We start from the raw sequence: 27,730 nt of genomic DNA, 5'->3' as shown, positions 1-27,730 counted from the left end.
GCAGCCTCTGTGCATAGTGTCATGTTGCAGGTCCAGAGGATGTACTGTCCGTATAGTAAATGGAGGATCTGATACTTCACAGTGTTAATCTCTGTCCTCCTCTGCACTCAGTGACGTAGCTAAGCTGCTATCGTATGCTCTCTGCTGTTAGTCTCCAACCGGGAGACACTTTCAGGATCAGATAAGTATCAATCTATTGCACCCATAAACGGCATCAGCCGGACACACATGGCACTGTAAAATTCTCATCTTTTGTGCACATTGTGGAAAAGTGCTTTGAAATGGAAAAGTGATTTGAAATCACTAATATTATGGAATATCTTTAACTAGACAGTTGAACTCATGATTGATTAACATTTGGGAACAGGACTACAGGACAGTAAATTCCAAGCAAGATCACACACTTTACCGACTTTCTCTTTGCTGTTTGTTTTAGTGAAAAGGTAACACGAGATGTGAGATATCTGTAAATGTCTTAAAGGAAAACACACCAAGTAGTCCCCTCAATTTAAAGGAAAAGTGTGACATTTTGTTAAATATGCTTATTTGCTTTCTTGCCGGAGTTAAATACAATCGTTGCCACTCTCATGTCTGTACAATAAATATGAAGCACAAAGACTGACTCAGTCCAAAGGTAAGAAAATCTGCCCTGGTTAAGCAAATGAGATATAACGTGTTAATTTTTTCCCATTGAACTCTTGGCAAAAAAAGTAAATAAGCATATTTCCAAAATGTCTAATTACTCCCTTAATTTCTTTATTTTTATGAAACTATACTGTCATTAGCATTACCTTGCAGCCTTTTGTATTGCTATCATCACTGACAACAAGACATTACAAGTCATATAGTACAACTAAAGGCAGAGAGCATGTCTTCTATGATGCAACTTTTAGGTGGAAATTTCCACATTAACAAAGTCTTGTTTGGACGAGTTTCTGCACTGTGACTGCACAGGCACTGGCCTCTGTGTCCATCAGAAACCAAAGGTGTCCCAGCAGTAAGGGGCAAGGGGCTCAGAGTGTATCTCATTTTAAACTTGAGCATGTTTGCTCAGGGGGTTTACATATGTGATATGATACAGTACATGGAGTTCATTGTCTCCTGAAAGCACACAAATGTGTGTGTGTTCGCCGTAAAACGGAGGTTAGTTGAGGTTCTCGGCTGAAGCCCTTGTGCTGCTCCAACTCTCTACACACAAAGCCACGTGTCGCCTGCTGCCCAACATACAGGTGTAAGTAAGGTCAGCAAACAAACGCACACACATTTATCGTCCTTAATCAAAGGCACTATGGAGGATCAATCACTTATTGTGGTAACAATGGTTCAGATGTTGTGTAACACACAGGATACTACTCACATTTGGACCCTTGAGATCTGTAACCATGGAAGTGCTATCAAGATCAACTGACGTTAAACTGTTTGTCATTAACAGTGCTGGGAATTATTATTGATTACACAACATTATGTGCTGTGCACTGTGTGCTACAAAACAGTCTATATTTATATATCTGTTTAAGTATGGCACATTACATAATTCTGCAGGGTTTCACGCAGATTCAGGCAGCGATTATCTGGCCTCACCTCTAATTTCCTAGAAAGTAACTGATATATCTGTAAATTCTTAGGAAAGACTACTAGGCAGGAATGTGTAATATGGTTCTAATTATAAGTAGGGGAAATGAGTCATTGTTTCAATGGGACACTCTAATACTTTCACATCCTTCAAAATTTAAAAAAGCTGTTTTTACCATACACGCCTGAATTAACATGTTAGGAGGCCCCAGGGCAAAAATTTACTGTTCTGACTCCTCACCTTCTGCCATCTGTGTAATGTGTATGTACCCTGCTGCCTCAAAGTTCCCATTTATGGAATAGTTTTACATTTTTGGGAAATATTCTTATTCGCTTGAAGTCTTGTCGTCATCACTGTGAGGTTGCAAGTCAACCAGCGGAGACTTTAGGAAGTTACTGCACCCGAAACAATGACCTGAAAAACCACATCACGTTGCTTTTACAATTCACTTTTTGTACAGATCAAATAAATGAGATTTAAAGTGTTAATTAGTGAGTTAATTAGTGAGCTTTAGAGGTGCTGTTGGGTGGATTCTGTTACCTTTGGACAGAGCCAGGCTAGCTGTTTCCCCCCTGTTTACAGTCTGTATACTGTAGTGGCTGCTGGCTGTACAGTATATTTACTGACTCCATTAACATACATGAGAGGGGCAAAATACTAGGAACACTGTTCTATATAATGCACTCCAGTACACCACCACCACCCACTACGACCTCAATAATAAACATAAAGTAGAATTATCACCTTCTGACAATGTCAACAAAAACTGAAAAAGGATAAGCTTCGTAAAAGTAGGATTTATGGCAGAGCTGTTGTATTCGATTGCATTAGATTGCACAGGTGTACCTAATGAAGTGGCTGGTGAGAAAATATAAAGGTCATGAAACTCAATGTTAACAAAGGGTCACTGTGCAAAACATGGCCACAAAATTAGCTAATAATGCAGCACTTGCTTCAGTTAATATTCAACTTGAATGGCGTAAATTTCCATGGAAGGGGGAAATTAGCATTTTACTTCCTCATATTTTACTTCCTCATTGTATTGAACCCCATATGTACACACACAGAAGAACCAAAACCAACTACTTTTTTTTCTCCTGACCTTGTTAAAACCTAATATGTCTAAAAGTATTGAAGTGGTGACAATTCCCTTTACCACAAACTGCACATTTGATGAAGGTGACAAAATATGGAGATTAACATTAAGTATTGTTATTACACCAAATAAAGAAATGTTTCATGTTTTATATATGGACTATGGTTATATGGACCATACATGAAAAAATATATATTCGTTTTATTATAAGTCATTCATAGACAGAGAAATTTACAATTTGACATCTTACAAAGCAGGAGCACATATATTTGGGGATCTAACTCCCTGTTAGACCTCTCAACAACAAACTATTATAAAAGTCCAGATAGCCTAATTTAAGATTTGGAAGGAATCATGTTGCATAAAAAGTCCTGTCTACACCAATCACAGATATAGGGCATGATGAAAATCCATTCTGTTTAACTTTTTTTCTCAGAGCTCAAACAGAAGTACCAGAAGTAATGCAACCTCTGAAACATGTCATCACTTCAAAATCATGTTCATGAGCAATTCTCATAAAGTTTGGGAAAGTCATGATGTTTCAAACTGATAAAAGACTGTTTTGAGCTGTTCAAGAGGACTTTCCTTAAAGGGGTCTGCAGGAACCCAAACAGAACATCAGGGTTAAGAATATATGAAGCCCTATGATCACATCTCACACTGAAAACACTGTATGTCTTCTGTCTTATACAGCTGCTTGTAACATTGCCTAATTGTTATGGGTAGATTATCCTGTCAGAGGGGGCGGGGCGAGCCAGGTCAGATGATGGTGATGATGATGGTGATGATGATGCTTGATCTGGTATGTGAAAGCCGATAGGAGCTTTCCTTTGGATGGCGGAGGGAGGAGGGGGGGAGGTGTGACAGGGGGGAAGGCGGGCTCAGAGACACACACACACACACACACACACACATACACACACACGAGCACACAAACAGGGCCCCGCTGGTTCATGTGAGGATAGGCACCGTCCTGAGCTGAACTCAACGTTACAAATAGGAGCTGCGGCATTCCAAGTGGAGCAGAGTGGAGGTGCGCCACACTGATGATAATATTAAGTAACAGCGCTGAGTGGATCTGCAGTATTAAACCAGAGAAGAAGACAGAGAAAGGCGCTTCTTCCTGAACCCACAAGACGTTTGGAGAGGCGGAGGACACACGCGCACCGAAGGAGGACATTGATCATTCATCAGAGGTACAGTTATTTTTTAAATAGATTTTTCTTTATATCTGATTTTCTTAAACTTTCTTTTTTTACATTACGGACCATTGAGCATGTTTCGCGGAATAAAACAACAAACATTGAAGGTGACTGATTAGAATATAAGCGCACGTTTTCTAAAGACTTTCCGTAGCCGAAATAGTATTAGACTATATAGTAATAGATAGACCTTCGCTGTTCTGTTGTGATGCCAAGCTGCAATCTTTTATGCCTTGTCACCCTAACATATACATTACATGCCAGTGCTTAGGTCGCATTTTACAGTACAAACGGAAGCTGTTTACTTTTATCTTTATAAATGAAGTAAACCAAGACAGAAGTTGCCGCTTGTTCTGAGAAACTTTCATTTGCCTGTAAACCCACATGTGTTCTCTCACACGCCAGCAACGCTGCTGGGTGTGATGTAAAACAGTGAAGTCAGGTCAGCTCAGATTGTTATAAGCGGCCGACGGGAGATCAGCATGTTCCTGTCACACATGTGGGTCAGTGCTGATGAAGCAAGTAAAACAGTCAGACCGGAAACCGATCGCAAATGACTTAATTGGGTTTAATAAGGATGACAGATCAAATATAAAGAGGGTCAAGAAATGCAATGTAAACCCGTGAATGTTTGTTTTGGTGTGAAACTAAAAACATGTGTAGGTTAAAATATTTGTGGGTTAATGTCAGATTTTAATTAAATACCAAAAGTCTGGCATGGCTGACTAGATCTGTATTTACAACACGCATTGTTCCACTGAACGTATAATGAGGCTTGCAAGGTTATGGTACAAGTCGCTCCAGTTTTATTGGAGAGATGTAATGGGGTTACATAATATTGTGTTGTAATGGCTCTTGCATAACCACTAAATCCCTCTTCTCTTTTCCCTCCGTCACTGCGATCACTAGGTGGCACTGTTTCTGCATTCTTGCCTCTGAACATCTAGCGGGCGCTCAGCACCACACAGCGGTTCCTTCTGCTCTTAGCAACAAGGAGAGACTCGTTCAATCTGATTGAGTGTACCAGGCGTGATGTTTGAGGAGCAGTCCCAGCCGATGAGGGGGCAACAGGATGTGACTGTGCTCCAGACCTTGCAGCCACCTGCAGCAGTGACTCCAAGTGGTGGTGGAGGAGGGGGAGGAGGAGGAGGAGGAGGAGGAGGAGGAGGAGGAGGAGGAGGAGCAGGAGCGCCCTTGTCCTTCACAGATGAAGCTGTGTCCATCCTGACCTCCAGCAGCCTGCTGGCCCGCTCCCTGCTGGGTCGCAGCTCCGCTGTGAAACGCAAAGAGAGTCCTGCTTCCAGCATCCGGCGCAAGCGCGAGTTCATCCCGCTTGACAAAAAGGATGACGGCTACTGGGACAAGAGGAGGAAGAATAACGAGGCCGCGAAGCGCTCCAGAGAAAAGCGGCGTGTGAACGATATGGTCCTGGAGAGCCGTGTGCTGGCTCTGCTGGAGGAGAACGCACGTCTCAGGGCAGAGCTGCTGGCTCTGAAGTTCCGCTTTGGCCTGGTCAAAGACCCCTCCAATGCCCCTATCTTGCCACTCACAACGGCTCCTCAACACACCACTCAAAGCTTGACTCCCCACTATTATCTCCACAGGGGGGATGGAGGCCTCCCCAATTCCTCAACCTCACATCCCAGCAACCAGAAAGGCCAGTTGAGTGCGCGGGGCTCCAGGGATGCTGGTAACCTGTCAGAGGACTCAGGGTTCTCAACACCAGGTGGGTCCAGTGTGGGCAGCCCTATCTTCTTTGAAGACCGACTGAGTGACCATGGGAAATTATCCCCACACAGGGCAGAGGAGCTGGGCTATGACCTCCACCACTCCCCTGCTGAGGTCCAACACACTGCGGTTCTCACTGTAAGCAAGTTGGACCATGCTGAGGGAATGAAAAACCTTCCACACAAGCTACGTTTCAAGACGCCTGGCAGCGGGGATGGGGGTGATGCTGCAGGGGATAACAGCAGACGCAGCCCCACGCTATCCCTCGCGGCACGGGAAGGTCAAAGAGAGGCCTTCAAAGGGCAAGGACTGAGCGGAGGTGAAACCGGAGCGGGGCACACTGGCCCCTGGCTCCAGCAGCTGGAGGGGGAGGAGGGCAGGAGGGGGAGACAGTCCCCTCAATACAATGCCTCAGCAGCCAGCTACAGCCTGCAGCCTCCCACGCAAGGACAAGCAGAGGTCCGGTATCAGCATGAGAACGGTTACCTGAAGTCTCAGCTCAACTCTCTGAGTGAGGAGGTGGCTCAGCTGAAGAAGCTTTTCACAGAGCAGTTCATGGCCAACGTCAACTGAGGGCCGACGCTGACTCAGTCAGTGTTTGCAGACGTCTAGACTTTTAAGGACAGACACAGTTTTACTGTGAATGAGCCTTTAAATACAGCACAACCACAGGAGCAAATGTTCACAAGGACTCATCTGTCGAGTCTAACAAACTTCTAACAATGTGTTGTTTTTATTTCAAATACTGTATATTGTAATAAATGTCCATAAACATTCATCTCATAACCTGCTGTCTAGGTTTTAACCACTACTTAATCTCAGCTCCTATCAATGTTTCTCAGATAGGGGGGCTTATCTGTAATAGTGTTAAGTGTATAATAATGTCTCTATTCCATACACTGTGACAACTAAAAACACACATGAAACTGTTTACATCAAATCATCAGAGATAACAGGGTTTGGTGGTTTTGAAGCTGCGTTCAATTCAGTTGGAAATCAGCCAGCAGGTTAAAACAAACCGATGGGAGGAAATGTTTGCAGATTTGTAATTAGAGTGGAATGACTTACTGCACATGTTTCCCGCCGCTGAAACAAGTTTGCACAAACCTGTAAACACTTGCAGACAGACAGTAAATACACACAGAATCACAGACTGCAATAGCTGGAATAAAATTAGTAGCTGTCAAAAACTCCATTGGTTTCGAAGGCTAAAAGAAAGGTTTGTTCTGAGTTCGTTTTCTTCCACGCACTTGTTTACCGTCACTCGTTATGTGTCATGTCAAAAGAGCATTTCATTTTTATGTCAGGAGCTCCTTTTAGGAAAGGCACTATAACATCTACAGTACTGTTTTAGTGTTTCACACACCCTTCAGTCTCTATTCATGTCCAGTTTGAACATGTTTTTATTACTGCCCTGTTTCTGTACTGAGGTGATGAGAAGAATTCAATGTCTGATGTCTCTCTGTACATTTTCATATTTGAAAATAAATAAATCTTTGACAGATTCAGCATCATTGTGTCAAGTTGATCATTACTCTAGGAAACCTTAAAGGGGCAACCTGCCAATTTTACACATGAAGTTCAGTTCTTTTTTTGGACTAAAAACAACCCTGATGATGTAATAGTGATGTAATCATCTCAGCTTGGGCTTGAGACTTCATTTTGTTTTTTTATTTTATTTAACACAAAGCCTCTGTTACAAACTGGAGGTGTGGGGTTTCAAATAAGCAAGCATTTAGCAAGCAGGGAGGGTCTAATAAAAGAAGCTATCTAGCTGCATTATGAGAACTGTAACTTCTTTGCACTTGACCCATACTAGAGAATAAAAGTTAGGATATCTCAGCCTCAGCTGCTTCAATTGTGACTTTTTTTTTCATTTAATCTGACTCTTGTAAGTCCCCCAACTTTATGGAAATGCAATACTAAATCACTTGAGTACCCCTTTACATATCACCACAACCAAGCCAAAAAACTAAATATCATAAGTTATCTCTAAGTAACATCCAGTAATCAAACTAAACATCTAAAGCGACTACACGAAATGTCACATTGCTCATTTGAGTGTAGATATAATTTCTCCTCCCAACAGATCAAATGTTGCAAGATGAGAGAGTCGGTGAAAGAGAACAAGAGAAGGGTAAGGTTTGACTGACAAGTGCTGACAAATGCAGGCAACGAGGAGTGGAGCTGTGCACTTGGCAGGTTTCTCTCCCGCTGTCCCTGCAGGCGGCAAGACAGTCTGACAGCCAGACAGACAGAGACAGAGACAGTGGGTGTGCCGGCTATTACTCAACAGCTCAACTTCTATTAGAGATCTTCAAAACACGAGAGCTTTGATTATAACAGCTGGAGGGGAGTTCACGGAGGCGAAGAATGGTTAGTGTGAATTTCACGGAGACATGCAGTCACGTTTAGCGGAGATAATTATTTAATCTTCTTGTGGTTCTTTTGCAATGTGTCTGTCATTACACACAAGAGCGCCAGTATTTCAATACACTTTTGTATTGAGTCCAAATCTGTTTCCATCACGTGTATTAAAAATAAGAAGATGATACCACTTCGGAGTCAGCAGAGGGCAGCAAAGACAATATCTTTAGCGTTGCTATAAAGCCCCAGAGTCTGTTTTCATCATCTACAACAACATAGTAATCATGCTATGGTTCACTGAAATCCATGTTCTTGCAGGTTAGGGAGTTAGTTGGCATGGTGATGAGTGATTGTTAAATTAAGCAACTGTGCATGTGTATATCCTATGTGTGTATATGCGAGTGTAATCAGGAGAAACGTGCAGAAGCTGATACTCAAGTACGAAAAGGTCAGTTGAATAACAAGAAAATAATCATTTGAAGCAATAAAGATGTTCATGCAGCTTAGCACGTGTCAGCATCATTTTATCACTACGGAGATGATGCTCTCATCTGCGTATGTATGAAGAAATATTTATTCTAGCTTTTTATATGTGTTGGTGGACATATACTGTAACAAGATCACCTGTGTGTACTCCCACCTCAATAAAATTAAAAAATTTAAACACTAATTTTGTCTACAATTCCTCCCTAAAACAGATTTGAAAGGCAACATTTTATGAACAGACGTGCAGTCTGCCTCTGAGTAAATTGGACAAGCCTGTGGTGAACTGGAAAGGTAATAAGGTAAAGGCGAGGCAGGCGCTGCAGGTGTGGAGTGGAGAGAAGAAGATTTAATGAAGCTACTGCAACATGCTGCTGTTACACTACCGTCCTCACCCACATCCATGCACCCATGAAAAACCGCAACCCCCACATCCCCCCCATTTTCTGTTTCCCCCCTTTTTTTTATCCAGTGAAAGGATAAAGCCTGTTGCTAGGCAGGCAGTGCGACAGTTGCCATGGGAACGCTTGCAGACATAGCTGGAAGGGGGTGGGGGGGGGTTGACGTTAGGGTGGGGATAAGGATGGGGTGCAAAAAGAGAGGGAGTGATGCAGAGACACAGAGGGAGAGAGAGAGAGAGAGAGAGAGAGAGAGAGTGCGTGTGTGTGTGTGCGCGCGCGTGTGTGTTTTTATGGGGGAGGGGGATCCAAGTTCACGGCCAATGCCTCTGCTCGTCTCCTCCAGCCAAAGAAGGAAACAAAGAGGAGTGGAGGGGCAAAGGAATGGTGATCCATATTTAGTTCAAATGTAAGGCTCCACATTTGGGGGTTACCCTCTGAAAATGAAGCATCTCAGGACGCAGGTGCGGTAGGGGTGGATAACCGGTTGAATGGCAGTGAAGACAAAAAAAACATACCAAAAAAGATGTCTGCCCTCTGGCCTCAGTGCAACTTCATAAATTTGGACATTTATCATCTGCAGAACAAGTAAAAAAAAAGGTCACTTAGGCTGTAACAGGCTGTTACTGAGTGTATTCAACAAACCAGGGCATGTACAAACACAGGAACAGATAATTACTGTAGTATCAAACATGAAAAGTCCTTAACATCCTTCAAGGACATAAAACAATCCAATTATACAGAATAATTGCTGCAATTACTGCATGCACCAAGAACACAGATGTGTTCCTGATGCAATGTGGAACATGCTTACATCTTTATGGGAACGGATTAACAAAAAAAAAAACACACACTCACACTTACACATACCCCTTTCACTCCCATGCAAAGATAGTAAAGCTTTCAAGATAAAGGGAGATAATGAACACATCCGTAGCAGAAGTCAGCCTTCAAGGCATCCATTCTGGCAGTCTTTGCCAGTTTAAATCACTGTGTGGATAATGTACCGCACATTTACTGAGAGCAGATGCTTTTTACCATCGCTGTGTCTGGAGCAAGATGGAGGGAGATAGCTATCTGACACATGGAGTTGCCTTCAGTGACAATGCAAACTGCACATTTGCAGTTGACATTGTGAATAGAATGAAAAACAGTAACTGCAACATCCAGACTGCGAGCAAATCCTGAAAAGAACAACTCACGGTGATATAAAGCATAAGAAAGTACACGTTAGCGCACAAGCTGCAGCTTTTTACGCTGCACTGATGCAAAGCCTTTCAAACATGTTTCGTGTTTAGACCATTAACAACAATCTCTAATCACATTGGTCCCATCCAAATACATTTGTTACTCCCTCCTGGGGCGAGTCTCTCTCTGATATAGTCCCCTGTATGCCAGTGTGATAGCCAGCTATTCAACTGTTTGAGCTTCTTCAAAGGCCTGCTCTTCAATTACCTAAAGCACAGTGTTTAAACCAGAGGAGTGAGATGAACAAAATAGATTAACTCCCCTGCTCTTTGTGCAAGTCTCCTCCACGCTTCGTGCCTGCCAGCATGACACACATTCCTGCTTGTGATCAAGCTGAATCAAAACATGCACTTCAATTACACAATATGGTCGCATTCTGGCCAAAAGAGCCAGTTAAACTGCCCTATTCAACAACTGTGAGTGTGGTGGAGGTAGATTGTGCTTGTTGTAACAACACAATGGCAGACAGTGCGAGTGCCAGGCGAGATTCTATTACTAGTTAACCCCAAATTTTCCACTTGCGTACGTGCGCTTACAGAGGTTTTAACACACTAATGACAAAGATGATTTCCTCCACAGTGGCAGTGTCATGCTATTTGGACTGAGTTGAAAACACAATGAGTTAGCGCAATAAGTCTTTTCCTTGGTGTGGTAACACAGAAAAAGGGTGAAGCCATGGGTCAGGGTGCAGCGAGGTGTTAAAGGGATTGTTTTGAGTCAGTCTCATCTCTCTATACGGTAAAAAACAAAGGCTAAAGCTGGTAAGCTTAGCTTAGCACAAAGATTGGAAACAGCTAAGTAACAAAATCCACCTACCAGCAACTCTAAAGTTAAATAATTAACACGTTACATCTTGTTAGTTTAATCCACACAAAAACCTGGCAACTTCACAGTGAGGACAAAACTCCAGGAAATCTCTGCCTCAGGCCAAGTCTGTCTGCTACATAACCACAGTGTGTTAATTTTACGATTCAGTTTCTGTACAGTAAAACACGTCTTTTGAATAAACTGTTAGGGACCCCCCCCCTCACACACACACACACACACACACACACACACACACACACACACACCACCACTACCACCACCACCCACCGCAAAAAAAATAAAACTCTCACAAACAAAATGATGTACAACCCTGACAAGAAAATGTCAGGTGGGAGGAAACTACACAGCACAGAGAAAAAAGAAAGCACCTCAGGAGGCTTTTGTGCTAACTAAAGTAGTTCACCAAGTAGCCCTGACCAAACCTCTTGAACCACATCCACCGCTCAAGATGTGCAGATGAATTTTGTTGTTCCCCTTTTCGGTGTGACCAGGCCTTTACACAGCTGCAATGCTCAAGTAAACACTGTTGGTTGCTGCATCTCCCTCCACCATCCCAACCTCCTCCTAATATGTTATATTTTCATCATTGTGGTTTTTACTGAGATTTTATGTTGATGAATGTGTTTTCCGAGCAGAATCCTACTCAGATTCCTTAAGAGCTTTCTCATGGAACAACTGTATAACCATCTGCTATGAATGATCAATTCTTCTGACTGAATAGCAGTTATGGAGAGACATCATAGATTTTATCTTATTTTATTTATTTTCATTACAACTGCACTTGATTAAGCTATTAGCCATTGTTTCTCTGTCCCTGTATTTTTACTTTTTTTTGGTGTGTTTCTTTTTTCTGTTTGTTAATCAAGATTATTGTTTTAACATTTTATATATATATATATATATATATATATATATAGTCCATACACCCTCAAGTCTGTATGGTTGTATAAATGGATATATCAAAAGACTGTAGCGTAACATGTAACTCTATGAAGGCTGCACCACCAGACCCTTTGACTTCTACTCACAAATATATATACGTCTTCCTCAGTGCAGCCTTGCTTCTTCTTAGCTCTTTTGTTTTCAACAGATACTGTGGCCAGTTCATTCAGTCTGTCCTGTCCCATCACACTTCTCAAATAGTTGTTAATATTTAAAATATCTCATATATTTTGTATGTAAGATCTCTCTCTGCAAATTTACTTGCAGGCTAACTATGGCTTTCAGATACATGGAATGAAGTGACAGGTACAGTGTTTAAAATGTTGTGGAGAAGAAGTATAAAATAAAATAGAAACATTAAAGTAAAGTATAAGTACCTCAAAATTGTCCTAATGTGCAGTACCTGAGTAAATGTACTTGTTATTTTCTGTCTAGGCCTTTAACCTGTGAGATATTTATCAGGCTTTTACAGAACTTCATGCAATAGTTCGACATTTTAAGGAATATGCTTATTTGCTTATTTGTGTTCTTGCCAGGAGTTAAGAAGCCAGAAGAGAAGATTGATACCACTGTCAGATGAGAGTGGTATCAATCTTCTCAACTGTCAGCAAGAAAACAAACAAGTGTATTTCAGCTTAAAGCTTCCCTACCAACTGAGGCAAAAATATGAAATAACAGTTAAATATATATATAAATACAGTTAAACTCAAAAAGCCACTTCCCAAAACACCAGCTGTGGTGGGTTAAACTGGTTCTTTTTATATTTCTCTGCTCATGGTTTGTTTCTATGTGTTTCCACTGCATGCTGTATTTTTAATGTCTATATCCTTATTATGGGTATCATAGCCCTTCATCTGACTGAGTCTGGCTTTGAGCCTAGTCCCTCCCCCTCCAGGCCTTTCTCCTCCCCCGCCGCTCCCCCTGCATCTCCTCTCCTGCAACAGGATTTGAAGGCGAGGAGAGAGGGAGGGGGCAGAGCCGAGAGAGAAACAAAAAACGTGACTAGGCACCCAAAGCGTCCTGTTATGCAACAACTGACCTACTAACATACATTTAGAGACTCAGAGAGAGAGAAGGACAGAGAAGGAGGGAGAGAGAGAGAGGGAGGGAGAGAGAGAGCGAGAGAGAAGGAAATAGAGAGAGAGAGGAAGAGAGAGAGATAGAGAGAAAGAGAGAGAGAGGGGGAGAGAGAGAGGAATTGGAGCAAACATGACATGAGGAGCGCACTGAAAACAAGCGGCACTGTGTTCGCACTCTTCTCATATACCTGCACTAATCGGAGAGCTGGTGTTTTGAAAGTGACGGGCGGAGTGTGTGAGAGCAGCAGCCCGGCGACCCATGCGCAAAGCGGATTGTTGGACAGGAACGAAGCTGTCGGTTCCCTATGTGGATTCTGCTTTTTAGACAAAAACGGTGAGTTTGCGTCATTATTAATAACTTCATCATTTTATTAATAGCTGTTTGATATAACACAGAGGCTCTAAATACTTTGGCTTTTTGCATTTTTTGTGATGAGTCGCCGCTCTTACTCCATGAGTGTTTGTTTTGGTGCTGGGGCGCATTATCTCAATGTCAAGGCGAGGCTGTTTTCCCCTCCTCTGTAGCCTATGTGGGGGTCTGTGTGTGTATATGTGTCTGAGGAAGGGGAGGGAGAGGAGGGGGTAGCCAGAGGTTATGGGATTCCTTCAGAAAAAAAAAAAAGGTGCGGTGAGGCTCGTTTGGTGGAAACACACGGAGGCGAATGGGGATGATTTGGAGAGGTGCCATAGTTGTAATGAGGCAGGGTCAACGCATCCGCGCTGTTATGTTATGATGCGTACCCCCACCATCTATTCACTGCTGGCTGTGCTGGTTTTTAGGGGACAGTTTTGGTCTGTTTATTCCAGTTTCCTTTCACTAATACACCTGCTTTCGTAACACACGTGGCTCAGACAAAATATTAAATAAGTGCGCAGGTATTTGTTACATATTTACTACATTATTATTATGTAAAGGTAACAATATCACCAGTTATTATTATATTTTATATTAATTATTATTCATTGTATTATTATTAGTAGTAGTAGTAGTATTAGTACTAGTACTAGTAGTATTAGTAGTATGATTATTATTCCATGTAAGTGGTGTTCAGTGTCAGGTTTATATGTTGTAGAGACTCTGAACAGCCACTTATTTTTACTCGGCTACTTTTGGGTTAGTAGGGTAGTCCATGCAGACAACTGGAAAAATCCCATGCAGGCTCCGAGGACACACTTCTCTCCGTCACGTGTAGCAGCTCTTTGTAAAGGTTAACGCGGCTGTGCAGCCCTCCGGGTTAACCCTTTAGTCGCAGTCTGAGGAGCCAACACAAATCCAGAGCAGACACGACAGGCATCATCCGTCCTGGACACATTAGGATATTCAGTCTGAGTCTTTCTCTATTGTTTACAAAGCTCGGGCCGGAATTGATGCCAGAAATAGAAAAGAATGGAGAATGGTGAAGTTCGCGGGCTCTGATGACTGCAGCCGCTGCAAGGTGAGGTGTGGACCAGAACATCTGGATCAAATGTGGGTCAGATGTGTCTATGTGTGGCTCCTGAGCAGCGCAGCGACAATAAGGACAAGTTTGATTATAGAGCGGGTGAAAATGCGCAAATAGTTTGTTGATGAGATTTTTTTTTTTTTTTTTTTTTTTTTTTTTGTGGAGAAAGTGGGTGAATTTCATGGCACAGTTGGATTCGTGCAGTTGCCTTGGATGACTGGGGATCCGATTAAATATGCATGAATGCGATTTGTCAGACAGTGCAACAAAGGAGGCATGCGGGGTAACATATTTCTCACAATGTGTTGCTACGTGAATGATAAGTGATTACGAGGGATTGTTTTATCCGCTTTGCGCGCAGCCTATCAAAGGCTGAATTAAACAATATAATATGGCCTTAAATTGAACTTGAGCGGCTAAAACAACTCTGCTTGGCTGCAGTCCAGTGCTTCAGTATAATGGTGAAAAATGTACTGTAACTTTTAGGCTCATATAGACAAATACTTTATGATTTTTGTGTACTATTGGAAATTTTGTTTTAAAAGAGGAAACTAATCTCTGCTTCATTTTCCACACCTGCTTTGTGATTTACATTAGACTGCACGTGGGCATGGTCATCCCCCTCCTTCTCTTGCTGTATTCCAGCAATGGCATGCGTTCAGACATCATCTGCACTAACAGCTTATATCCATATGTTTCACACATAATAGCAATGTGAAAAAGCGATTTGCTAGGTTTCAAAGAGATTTCAGTTTCAGACGTCCATCATTGTTGTGAAGGACAGCCTCCCTCCTCAATGGACTGAAGCATCACTGTAACCATTTTACGCATTGGAAGTTTAGCATGTGCCGCATCTGTACAGTAACTATATACCATAAAGAGAAATTGAAGAGGTTATGCGGGTTGCATAATGAATGAATTAAATAATTAAAATGGATTAAAGAACGGGGCAGATTATGCAATCGGCGGAAACCCATAGTCGGCGGGCCGACCGCGCAGCGCTTTGCTTTGCTGTGGAGCAGCCGCTGCCAATTGGTTGGCGTACACACTGGGTCTCTATTGCCAGCTAAGAATGTAGGTCAGATTAGTCCTGTGGGAGGGGGGATGAGGCGCACAACCGCCGCTGACTAGAAAAGCAGAATCAAACCCCCACCAAAATAAATCCTCGCCCCGCCATAACAAAGAAAGGAGGCAGGCATGCAGAAATAGAAGATAGACACAGTGATTAAAAAAAGAAAAAAAAAAAAAAGAAGAAAAAAGCCATGCGCGACCTAAATAAATAATATCATTTCAACTTATACACTTTTAGGGGGAAAAAAACCCTCATACCGTTTTAGGTCATTTCAAGCAAATTGCATCAATGATCTGAAAGGCTGCTTTGTGGTTATTTAGGTTTTATTAAAAGTCTGTCTGTGTCCAGCTTTACTAAATAAATCCACTTCAAATCTGGGAGGGGAATTCATGCTCAGAAGCGTAGCGGTTTCCATCCTGTCCCACTTTGTGGCCTCTTGACTTTTTCTGGGTTTCCTGGCACATGTAAGATGATAAAAGATGAGGGCCGTGCTTTGTTATTGTGCTGTGGTTTGCAGCCAGCGAAGAGAGGCGAATTACAGCATTTAGTAGGCCAAGGGAGCACATGTGACTGGTGAAACACATGGACTGAGTCACTATGCTTTTTTCCCTTCCAGAGAGAGAGAGAGAGAGAGAGAGAGAGAGAGAAAGGGAGGAAGAGAGAGAAAGAGAAAGAGAGAGAGAGATATGGCCATGTGTTCTTGGAACAAGGATCTAGCTTGGATAGGACTCCACCTTGCTGGCATGCTGCCCAATTCCTTAACACACACCCCCCCTCCCCTTTTCAGCCCCCAGACTTGGAATTCAAGCAGACCCCACCCATGACACCCCGACCCCCAACCCTGCACCACGTGCCATACACTGCATTCTTCCCAGGGAAGGGTAGGGGTGGTGGGGGGGGGGGGGGGATCAACAGTTTCATTCCCCTTTCTCTGAAACATGCCCCCCCCCCTCCTCCCCCTCCTCCTCCTCCTTTTATTTTAGATCTGCTCCCATTTCCTGAAACGCTCCACAGAAACACGTGCAGGGGTTTGAACTCAGTCCACTGTTTCCAAAGCTCGTTGCCACATTTAGACTCTTGCGGTGAGGGCCCTGTGGTTGTGTGAGCGAGTGCAACTTGGATTCTTTTACTGTGCTATCATTCCACAAGTGCCACAGAGACCCAGTGATGACACGTGAAGAATATATGATAAATTGGAAAGAGTAATCTAGGTCAAAGCACAGGAAAATGTGTGCAGGGGAGTGGTGCAGTACACTGCAGGTCTTCTTGCTTTAGCAGGATGTATTTGTATTTGTATTTGAGCAATGAATTCAGTTTATTCATGCAAATAAAATGGCTGCTTTTTAATAGCTTTTGGTAGCAGTGGTTTATTCGCCACGTTTCTGTAATTTTAATGACAAAGAGTTTAACACTGAATGGATTACAGGATGAGTTGTGAGGGTGACACCTTTTGTGATTCACGCTCACTCACATGGTTCAATATTGAGGTTTGAACAGAGGGAGAGACAGAGAGGCACACAGAAAGAGCGAGAGCCAACACAGCGAGTTAATTAAACACAAGAGTTCATTCATGTGTCTCGCTCATCCTGACTGCAGGAGAGATATGCAATATACGCAACCAGTGACGTCAATCACTCTCCTTTTGTTACAGAATGTTGTTTTCTCACCAGCTGCTTTTGACCATGTCAAGCCACTGGTTGATTGGAAGGGAGAGAATATCCAATATGATTGGCTACCCCTTCTGTTTTCCCCCTTTTGTTGCTATGGGTGACACATTCCCTCTATTGATGTAATACCAACCTTGCAGAATTGCCACTGGTTTCCCCCATACCCAGTTACAATCTCATCTCCATCTCTCTCTTTGTTTCAACTCTCCCTCATTGATTCCCTACATGTCTTTGTCTATGCTCCACTTGCTCTCACCTCCATCTAAATTTAGTCGATGCTCTAATTCTATTCTCTTTTTGTCTTTTTTTACGATCTCTCCCTTGTCTCTCACTACTTCACCTCTCTGCAGCTCTGCTGACCTATATTCCAGCGAGCCGTAGCCTACAGTGTAGGCAGCTAGACTTGTGTTTACAGAGTGCAGTCGGTCCCCAGTTTCTGGGTCAGTGGGACACGCTGAGAAAAAGTCTATCGCCTCATTCTTCCTCTCTCGTGCCTGACAGCCACATGTCAAAGGCTCACGAGGATAACCGTAAACCGTTCAGCCAAGCAGAGAGAAAAAAATCCAGACGTTTTACAACAAATCAAGTGTGAATGTGGCATTAAATGTTGTAGTAAACACTGAAAATATTTAAAGAAAAAGAAATGGAAAAGTAAAAATAAAAATGATGGTCAGGTCCAGTATTTTGTCTGCCATTGTTTACATTTTAGAGCTAAAAAAGAAAAATCATCCCCTTTCCAGAATCTGGGCTGAAATCCATATCCAGAGCATGGATACGCCTGTAGTTACATAATGGTGTCAGATCTGAGGGAAGAGCAGAGTATAACCAGTACAAACACCTTGCCAGATTATGAGATTACAGATTCAGACAGTGTAATAGTGCTTATGGAGTTTAACCTAGGAGTGCAGATGTTGAGTAACACACACTCAGTGCAGCTGATAAATCTACTGTTGCACTTTTATTATGGCTACATTTTAATATGGAATTATTTACCCCGATGCATATATGATTAATACTTTTGTCACCAAATTTTGATATTTTTATAGTTCGACCTTCAATACTTGCTTAATCCCACTGTAAATTTATGGTTGTGTGCAAAGACAGTCATTTTACTAGATATACAATACATGTTGGTTGTTGTCTCACATTTCTAAAAGTGCAAATCATGCAGAAGCACAATAACTACATGTGTGATCTTATTATTTTTTCCAAGAAATGTTTATTCCATTTCTGTGATATTAATTAGAGGATAATGAGGTATTTGTCTTTAAAATAATGTGGTATACAGTATATTTATAACTAATTCCAGACTTAATTTATTTTAACATAAAAATATAACAAAGAATTACTTTCCTGTTCAACCCATTGGTGTTATGCCCTAATATTTACCATATCAAATGGTTTTGTCTAGAAGCACACCTGTTCAGCTCATTACAGAGGACACCCTGCTGTGTCTGAGCTCTGAAGCACACATCTCCACAGTAATAAGATTGTTCGACCACCCTTGTGTTTTACCCAAATGTTAACAAGCTGTGTTATTCCTGCCCGTGTCCTGCCTCCTTCCTTTCCGGGGGCCCTTGACCTATATTTATCAATGCCCTACCTCCCAGCTGCCCCCCACACCTCCAAATCTCATGCCCCAGTCTCAGCCTCTTTATCCTTGACCTGCACTGGCTGCTGCCTTTGTCTGCCTTATCTGCTCACTCTGCATCAGTGATTTGGCATTGAGTTGTTTTGGCGAAGAATGCTGCCACATTCCTCTGCGGATGAACGCATGTGGGGGGGGCTGGGGGGGGGGGGCTGGGGGGGTTGGGAGGGGTTTAAGTAGTGTTTGTGGACGGGGTTTCTCGGTGGAAAAATCAGCAGACTGTCTCTCATGGAGGTTTTTCTCTCAAAATGTTATAAAATGGATCCAGGGAACCCCCACCAGTCCTGCAACTGACTCACCCTCCGCTCTGTCTGCCCCAGATACTCAAAACCAAAAAAGCTAATCCTTTAACAGTCTAGGTTTTGTGCTCTCAGCATAGTCTCGATCCATGTGTCTGAATAATGCAACTTCTGTGGTGTTACACTATTTATTTCATGTATGCACTTGCCTCAGTTTCCATGTATGGAAATTTTAATTACCAGTCTTTTAACTGCCTCATATATTTTGACTCCTTTTTGAACTACTGGGTGACAAGATGAAACAAGGTCATGAGCCTTGCAATGAACTCATTGCCCACATTACATCACAAAAGTCAACATCAACATGCCAGGCTTAAGGTCAGGGGTCATAGGCTGCAGACGAAGCAGATCAATAGCAGGGCCAAAAGGTCAGACAGTGAGGTCTAGCAACCATTCATTGGTTGCCATGGGTGACACAGTCCGACAAAGCCAAACATGCTAAAACAGCATAAAGTGTGGATGTAGAAATGTTTTCCTTTCATATGTCTTTGATAACTATGCATGAGAAAATAATAGGTGAAATGACAAAAAATGCCTAAAAATAAAATATTTGAAGCCTCATATGCGTTATAGAACACCAGCAGACCACATGGATTAACACATCTTTTTTTCTCTGTTTTTATCTCTGCAGCCTTTCATCTTGCAGTCAACTGCGGAGAGAAGAGAGACAGACAGAGGGGAGAGAGAGAGAGAGAGAGCGAGCGAGCCTCCCCAAGAGACTGACACGCTGAGGTAGACAGGCCGACCTACATCCTGCTGTTTGCGTGGAGATCTAGGACACTTCTCCGCCAGCTTAGCTCAGTGTGCTGTTCTTATGCTAAACCTATAACAACCAGAGGAAGAAAAGCAAGAGAAAAAAAGAGCTTTAAGGAAGTTTTTCTTTTCCTCAAATTCAAGACTGATCTGATCCAGTTAGGGTCTGTGATACTTTGAAGAGTCTGGACACTGAACCAAAAACCCTTCAAGTGGATAAATGAGGGTTTCTAATGCTGAACTCCAGCTGTTCTTGATCTTTTTGGCTAATTTGGACACTTGAGTCTGAACCTACAATAAACAAACTGACCAAGACCTTTGAGAGAAAATCTTCAGAGGTGTTTCATCACCATCCCCTCCTCCCCTTGACCTCTGACCTACTTCTATCCCCAGTCGCCCAAGCAACATTTCAAACTGGCTACCGCTAGACAAGAATGGAAAATCTGACTTCAGGGAATAACCTAAACTGCCTTGAGACTTTCACAGGTTATGAAGAGTCTCTTTCACCTATCCAAGGGACTCCAACTCGCCTAGGGCGCCTCATCAAACCCAAACCCAATATGAGCTGCAGACGAAAGCGCGAGTTCATTTCCGATGAGAAGAAGGATGCCTCCTATTGGGAGAAACGCCGCAAAAACAACGAGGCGGCCAAGCGCTCCCGGGAGAAGCGACGTCTCAATGACATGGTTTTGGAGAACCGTGTCATTGCACTGAACGATGAGAATGTGAGGCTCAAGACAGAGCTACTCCAGCTGAAGCTGCGCTTTGGCCTTATAAGCACTGCCTCCTACATTGAAAAGAGCCAACAGATTGGCGGAGGCAACAGCACAGGAAATGGAGGCTCCTCCTCGTCCACCTCCTCTTCTACTCAGTACTACTCCAGCGGTTACTCAAGTAGTTCTCAGGTGATGATGAACTCTGACTCCTCCGAAACAGAGCAGTCAGGACGCAGTGAGGGCCACAGGCAGCTGGTGAAATACTCCCCACGTGGCTCCCTTTCTGATATGTCTGACGGCTCCTCTAGGGACAGCCCCGAGCCAATGCCCTTTGAGATCAAACAGGAAGGTGATAGGTTGGAGATGGACATTGCCAATGGCACCACCACCCAGATCATGTTCAACATCCACCGCGGTCTGGCCTCTGTACCCACTCATCACCAGATCCAGCAGCATTCTCAGGAGCTGGAGGCTGCATATCACAGCCAACAGCAGCAGCAGCAGCAGCAGCAGCACCTTCACCAACAACAGCAACCCCATCAGGAGCCTGTTACTGCTATCAGCACTGTCAGCCAGCCTACCCCTCACCCACCTGCTGCACAGAGGAGTGTCATTCTGTATGGCTCCAGCAGTGCCTCCTATCCTGTGGACACCCTGACAAGGCCCCAGGACATCGATCTGAAGGCAGCCCAGAAGCAGAGCAGCAGTAACAGCCAGACGTGTGCCAGCCGACTACCCCAGTCCATTACGGAGAGCTCCACAGAGACACTTGCGGAGGTGACAAAGCAGCTTGAGAGGAAGACATTAGACTCCCCTCCTTATGAGCTCTCAGACAACCGTAATGAGGCTGGAGAGAGACAGGTGTACAGAGTTTGCCAACTTCCCCAGCAGCACCTGCAACAGGAGCATCAGCAGCAGCACCAGCAGGAGAGTGATTCATCTGCAGAGCTCCTCCACAAACAAGTGGAGGGGTTCAACCACTCCCACCTGTACCACCATCTACAGCAGCCTCATCCTTCATACCTCAGTGCCCAAGACGAGGAGCCACCTGTGCTTACCTATGAAGGTGGGCCCCGGAACGAAGCTTACTACCAAGGCCAATCAAGCTCCTCTAGCAAGGACACCTCATCCAGTGATGGAGATCCCCGGAGCTCCGACAAAGAGGCCTCCACGGATGATGATGAGTCCCCCTCCTCGTCCTGCTCAGACATGGGCAGCTACCACAACCAACATCTTACCGGCCTCCACCAGCCTGCCTCCCCCCAGCCCTCCTCCCAGGGCTGCTCTCAAGCCCAGGGCCGGGATCCCCAGGGGGAGGTGAAGGGCACAGCGTTGCCCCACAAACTCAGACTCAAACATCGGGCCATGAGCACCGGCAGCAGTGGTGGCCACTGCTCCGGCCAGGAGTCCCCAACCACTCCTCCCTCAGCCACGCCACCTCCCCTGCCCCAGCATCCCTATTTATCCCTCATGCCACAGCAGAACATTAAGCGAGAAAGCCTGAGCCCAGGTGGAGGCTGTAAACAGGCAGCGTCAGGGGAGGGGAGCAGGAAGGAGAACGGGAAAAAGGAGACAGGTGGACGACGGAACAAGAGGCGAGATTAAGTGACATAAACTTTTTAAAGCCTGTCACAATGTAAGCATTTTGTGATGCTCTATAAACTAAAGACACAACTACCCTGCCATCATGCCTTTGCCCTATAATCAAATCCCCTCCTAAAGCCCTTGGGACAGGAAGCTGGGCTCTTCTACTCCCCTACCCCCAATGTCACCAAAAAAAGGCTGGACATCTTGTAGGGCTGTATCATATTTGTATATATTGTACAGATTTGTCATTTCTTACATCCTCTCCATATTTACAGAAGCACTTTTGTTTATGTGATGAGAGGAGGAATGGAACTGCCTGCTTTTCTACTTTTGTCATTAAACAACCTACAGCAGAGTACATCAGCGAAAGCACATTTTGATCACTTACAAACAAGAATGTAAAAAAAGAAAAGTTTCGAGCTTTATCAGTACTATAAATTTGGTACATATCTGACTGTAGACAAACATACACATGTATGGCTCTCTGCCTTAAAATCAAATGCAAATGTACACTGGGGACATTCCCTCGACCAAAGAAGCACCAACACCACAATATCAAGTTCCATACCTCTTCCCAGACCCTACCTCTACCAACCCATACTCCCCCCCAACCATCTCTATTATTTCACAAAAGATCTGCATCACCTTTATTTTTTAAGCACTTGGTTTGTATATTACTGTGATATATGAATATTGTATCTATTATAAATATATATTTTACAAAGAAATTTGAATACAAATTCAACAAAAAATGCGACAAACCTGCAATGGTAAAAGAGGATTTTGAAAGTGACCATCCTATTATGAATCACATTTACTGTACAGCCACATTGTCTACTGTTGCTACAGGACCCATTCAAATTAAAACACCTCTTTCTTGATTGTTAAGCTTTAGCATTAATCATTTGTTAATGCCCTGTTTACACAGAAATGGCCGTCCACTTTGGAGCGCCAACAGCACTGAATGGAGAACATAATGTTTCCTGAGGCAAGGGCCTCATTAAAATGTTTGGATTTCGTAACCTTTAACCAGCCTTTAAATATTTGGTGGAATTCACCAGCTGCAGGCTTTAAGCCTTTAGTTTATTTGAGCTTTATCAACCATATCTTGTGTTTGTTACCATTCACTGGCCCAATGTATTTATTTCCCTCTCCTCCACACGCCCATCACTGTAGAAAAAGCCCACAGGAACATAGACCGAGAATGTGTACAGACCTTTTTAGATACATACTGCAGCCTTGAGTTTGGATTGTGATGTAGGCATGGGAGACTTGGGGGCAAAAGCAGGAGGAATTAAGTCGCATTTGTGTAAACACACTACAGTGCACTGAACAAAGGAAAACTGAGAAACCCTGTGTTCCTCTTGTAAAGGAACAGAGCCCCTCCATAGTTACTGTACATTTATTGACATTAAATTAGGCTTGTGAGTTATTGTGAAAAAGTTAATACAATACTTCTCCATTTCTCTAAACCTCCAATTGGCGCCAACATTAAAATTCCATATAAAACACAAACAATCTGAACTTGAATTAATGAAGAAATTGACTTCCCTTGTTTCCCATGTGCCTCCATTACTCATCTCTCATGGTCATTCTGCTACTGGGCAGTGATGAATTGCCTACACTGGATCCTACTTTAACAAAAGTCTATGTACCATGTTTGGCTTTTTGGTGCTTGTGTATAAATGTAAAGTTCCCCCACCCTCGAACAACACTGTAATGTTTATTTCATTGGTTTTATATCCTCTTTTTTCGTCAAGGTGTTGTTCTGTTTTCCTCTATACTGTGTCTTTCTCCTATTGACTGTGATGACATGTATTTGCCTCATTCCTCCTCCCTCCTTCCCCTTTTTTCAGTGTGTATTAATCAGTAATGTTTGTGGTTTTACTGATGGTTTTATGAAAAAGACAAGAGGACAAAAAAAAGAAACAGGCAAAGATAGTGTGGTGTTTAGAGATGGGTGGTGGTTGGTCTGGTTGGTCATTACCATCACTTCCTTTTGACATGAATATGTATGTAAAGACACTAATGTTCATCGTGGAAGATGGGAGCATTTCAAGATCGAAAATGAAATAAAAAGAATGTTGACCCTATCAACATATCATGAAAAGAGCCTGTTTTTCTCCGTTCTTTTAGCAGTCTTTGTTTGGTTTAGCACAATGAAACCTGTTTGAGGGCTACAAATATTTCAAAGCAATACTTGCTGCTCAACTGGAGCTGAAAGCCACCAGTGTCATGGAGTAGGACTGGGTATAAACATACAAAAGTGAAACATGACTATCATACAGTGCCTCATTTAAAAGCAGCACATCTTGTCGTGATTTATTACGAATTATCAAGCAACTTTTACAGCCCACAAAGCAAGACTGACATTGAACTGAGCAGCCATTTAGATCTGTTTAACACGCTTTGGCGTTAAGAAGCAGCGCCTGTCAACATAGCAATCACAGTCTGTAGGCAGCCTGGCTCGTCATCCTATCAACTGTGAAGATGATCTAACCTTATGCCAGAACCACCAGTTAGGTAATACATTACTCACTGATTGACATAAGAGAATGAATCACCATCAGCAAGCAGGAAAACAGAACAAATTAGGGCAATACAGCATTATAACCATACTTAGTTTTAGTTTCTTGATACTGTATGCCATATTACACAAGGACATGTCCCTGTTTGCAGTAAGATTTCTATAATGCAGATCGTTTAGACTTTCCAAAAAAGGACATTCGATTTGAGACAACACAAGTGCAACTCTGATGTTTAAAGCTTGATAGGCACACCCTGTATCCATTGTGCAGAGATAACCTTGTATAGAGCTACTCCCCATGGGCAACTCACTCTTTTTGGCATCGACAGCTAATCTGCAATGAGAGGAGCTCCGCAGTGACACACTGACACACTTTGCCCGGTGGGGCCAGCAAACTCCCTGGCAAGCGTGTCTGATGTAACACTGGCCTACTTCTACGAATAGACACAAGCTTAAAGCATGAAAATACCATCAAATGTTGCTCTCACGTTAAACAGACACCCTCACATAGGTACACACACACACACACGCTCCTCTGATTATAGCCTCTGCACTTGAAGACTCATGTTTAAACCTCTTTGATGTCTCACTACTTTTGACACACTTCACAAGACCTTGAGTGGACCTAAAAAGGACTGATTAACAAGCTGAAAATGGATTTTAAAAAAAAAACCTCTCTGAGTTCTAAAATGCTTCTCTGCTCTAACATGAACTCATTCAGCAGAGAGACACTGGCTCACAAAAGCAAAGGATCACTTTTTGTTGGAACAACTTGAACAGGTGTGCCCCGAAATCCAGAATATTTATAGCAGAGGAGCAACACAAACAGGAGCGTGTTTCAAACTAAACAGGCTATTACTGAACTGGGAGAGTCAGCTCTGTGTGATGTGCAGGACAAAGCCAGGGCAGAGCCAGTCTGAGCCTCTGCCTGCTGCTGCCAGATCAACTGTCCTGCCAACCTCCTGGCCAAGTCCCACTGCATTCTTTGTATTTATACAGAAAAGGCTGCTCTGTTATCAAAATCCTGGCTCGCAAGCTGTGTGATACCACATTTTAGAAAGACTATACAGCTCGTATATGAATAGTTGAAAAGTTTGATATCTTGCCTTCTTAATTATGATTCACATTATTCCTTTAATTGTAAAATGTAGAAATGAATTACAGTAAATGGGAGTTTCAGAATGTCATCAATGTAATTCGAGGTTTTAATGGCTTTATTACACAATTGTTACCAAAATATGGGTTACATCATCATTATGAGAGTTGAGCTGCAGTAGCAGAGACGCCCTTAGTTTCTTAAAGGTCTGGACAAAAAAAGTTAAATTATCTTGTTAGAATCCTTAAAATGGCATTTACTCCTTCTCCCTCATAAAAATTCCAGAATCTCTCAATATGCAAATATTTTTCATTTCAGAAGTTTAACTGCTGGATACAAGATGTCTTCTACTTCACTGTAAAGTTTATTCTCAGTGTTTGTGTACTGGTGGCTTCGAGTTTCCACATCACACTTGTGTAAATTGAATATTGGACCAGGATTGGCTTCCAAACTAGTTGTGATGTCACAAATAATGCTTGTAAACCCGCCCCTTAAAATCAATGAGCTCAGAGAAATTTTCCACTTTCAGCAGATTAATGTGAAAACAGCCTTCTAGTGTCAAACTCTGCACATATATCATTCTGCACAGTGAAGCTCAAAAATCCAACCGTAGGAACAAGAGGAAAAACAAATTTTGAATGGAGAGGGACTTTAAACAATACATTTTTCTCTGTTTCTCCAACCCTTTCATACACCAAAACAGGGTTATGTTCATAACAACACAAAGGGCAAAGGGAGGAGCACCGGGGGGAAGGAGTGGGGGGAGGATACGGGAGGGAAGGGAAGTTAACCCAGTCCACTAACTTGATCTAAGTCTGCAAACAAAGCACCTCTTTGAGGCTGACGCATCAATGCCCTTCACAATGCTCTCAGTCACACACAAGTGAATACATGTATGCACACACACACAAATACTAATGCACATTCCCTCACATACACATGCAAAAAAAAAAGGAAGAAAGAAGCTAACTGCTGTTCCCATAGGATTTTAGCTTTTGGGGAGTGTGAGTTGTTAAGTAAATATTCCTTATAATACAGTAGCACCCATGGGATGGTATCAAGGTGACATTCTCTGCATGGAGCAGCAAAGCTCTGGCAGCATTTTGCTGCGTCCCCTATTTTCCTGATTTGACTTGAACGGCTGCTGCACCGGAGCTTGCATAAACAGGTCAGGAGGAAAGTAGGTCAGTGTGCGTGCGATGCGAGGAGAAAGGAAAAGGAGAACTAAAGAGAGGGAGAACTAGAGAGAGAGAGAGAGAGGGAGAAAGAGAGCGAGAGAGAGAGAGAGAGAGAGAGAGAGAGAGAGAGAGAGAGAGAGAGAGAGGGAGAGAGCGCACTGATGGATGGATCGATGAAGGTTATGGCTCCATCCGTGTCACTCTTGTTTGTCTCTGGCAGCAAAGATGCTCTTGGCAAACAGAGCAGAAACAGGGCTCTCGTGTTACCTGGTTCCCCTTCACAGCCTGGGGAAAAGGTTAGTGGAGCAGGAAGGGGGGGGTGAGGGGGAGTGGGGAAGGAGAGAGGGATGAGAGAGCAGAATAAGAGGGTGCAGGGGGGACCCCAGGACTGCCGAGATCTGGTCTGTTTCCAACGTGACACACCGGGAGCTCCTAACACATTTCTGGGGCAGGTTCCAGGATGCCTGCGAAGCCAGGTCAGGTTCAGGTAACACGACTGGAGAATTCCCCTCCCTGCATAGTGTATAATATAGCCATAACCACAAAACTCAGATTGCTTTATGTGTCACAGCTGTCACTACATAGCTGGAGTACAGTAACCTGCACTATATGGAAATGATGAGCACACTCAGGCACTCTGACATTTTACTGTAAAATAAATGTTAAACTTCAGTTTCAAGGAAAACTGTATTTCATCACTGACCCCTTTCTTACCTGCACCTGTAAACACCATTCTATAACTTCTAAGCAAACACACCTGTGCACACAAATGTGCATTGCATGCGCACATGCAAACACGCA

At 43.2% G+C, this 27,730-nt stretch overlaps 2 protein-coding genes across 4 annotated transcripts; both read left to right on the top strand.

Annotated features, from left to right (window-relative positions):
• The first annotated feature begins 3,584 nt into the window (after positions 1-3,584).
• nfil3-6 (nuclear factor, interleukin 3 regulated, member 6) lies at positions 3,585-7,110 on the top strand. Of its 3 annotated transcripts, none has more exons than XM_067616234.1 (3): positions 3,585-3,865; positions 4,781-4,997; positions 5,034-7,110. In XM_067616234.1, the coding sequence occupies exons 2-3, from the start codon at positions 4,904-4,906 to the stop codon at positions 6,170-6,172; spliced, it is 1,233 nt and encodes a 410-aa protein (XP_067472335.1). In that variant the 5' UTR covers positions 3,585-3,865; positions 4,781-4,903; the 3' UTR covers positions 6,173-7,110. The 3 variants fall into 3 exon arrangements, with proteins under 3 accessions (XP_067472335.1, XP_067472334.1, XP_067472333.1); XM_067616233.1 differs by having other exon boundaries at positions 5,031-7,110; XM_067616232.1 differs by having other exon boundaries at positions 5,028-7,110.
• Positions 7,111-12,898: 5,788 nt separating this feature from the next.
• LOC137201063 (nuclear factor interleukin-3-regulated protein-like) lies at positions 12,899-24,240 on the top strand. Its single transcript, XM_067615917.1, has 2 exons — positions 12,899-13,278; positions 19,704-24,240. The coding sequence occupies exon 2, from the start codon at positions 20,260-20,262 to the stop codon at positions 22,144-22,146; it is 1,887 nt and encodes a 628-aa protein (XP_067472018.1). The 5' UTR covers positions 12,899-13,278; positions 19,704-20,259; the 3' UTR covers positions 22,147-24,240.
• Positions 24,241-27,730: the final 3,490 nt, after the last annotated feature.

This window comes from Thunnus thynnus, chromosome 17, assembly GCF_963924715.1.
Source record: "Thunnus thynnus chromosome 17, fThuThy2.1, whole genome shotgun sequence".
Taxonomy (NCBI): Eukaryota; Metazoa; Chordata; class Actinopteri; order Scombriformes; family Scombridae; genus Thunnus; species Thunnus thynnus.
The sequence above is the reverse complement of the archived record's forward strand: the minus strand, read 5'-3'. Positions and strand labels throughout refer to the sequence as shown.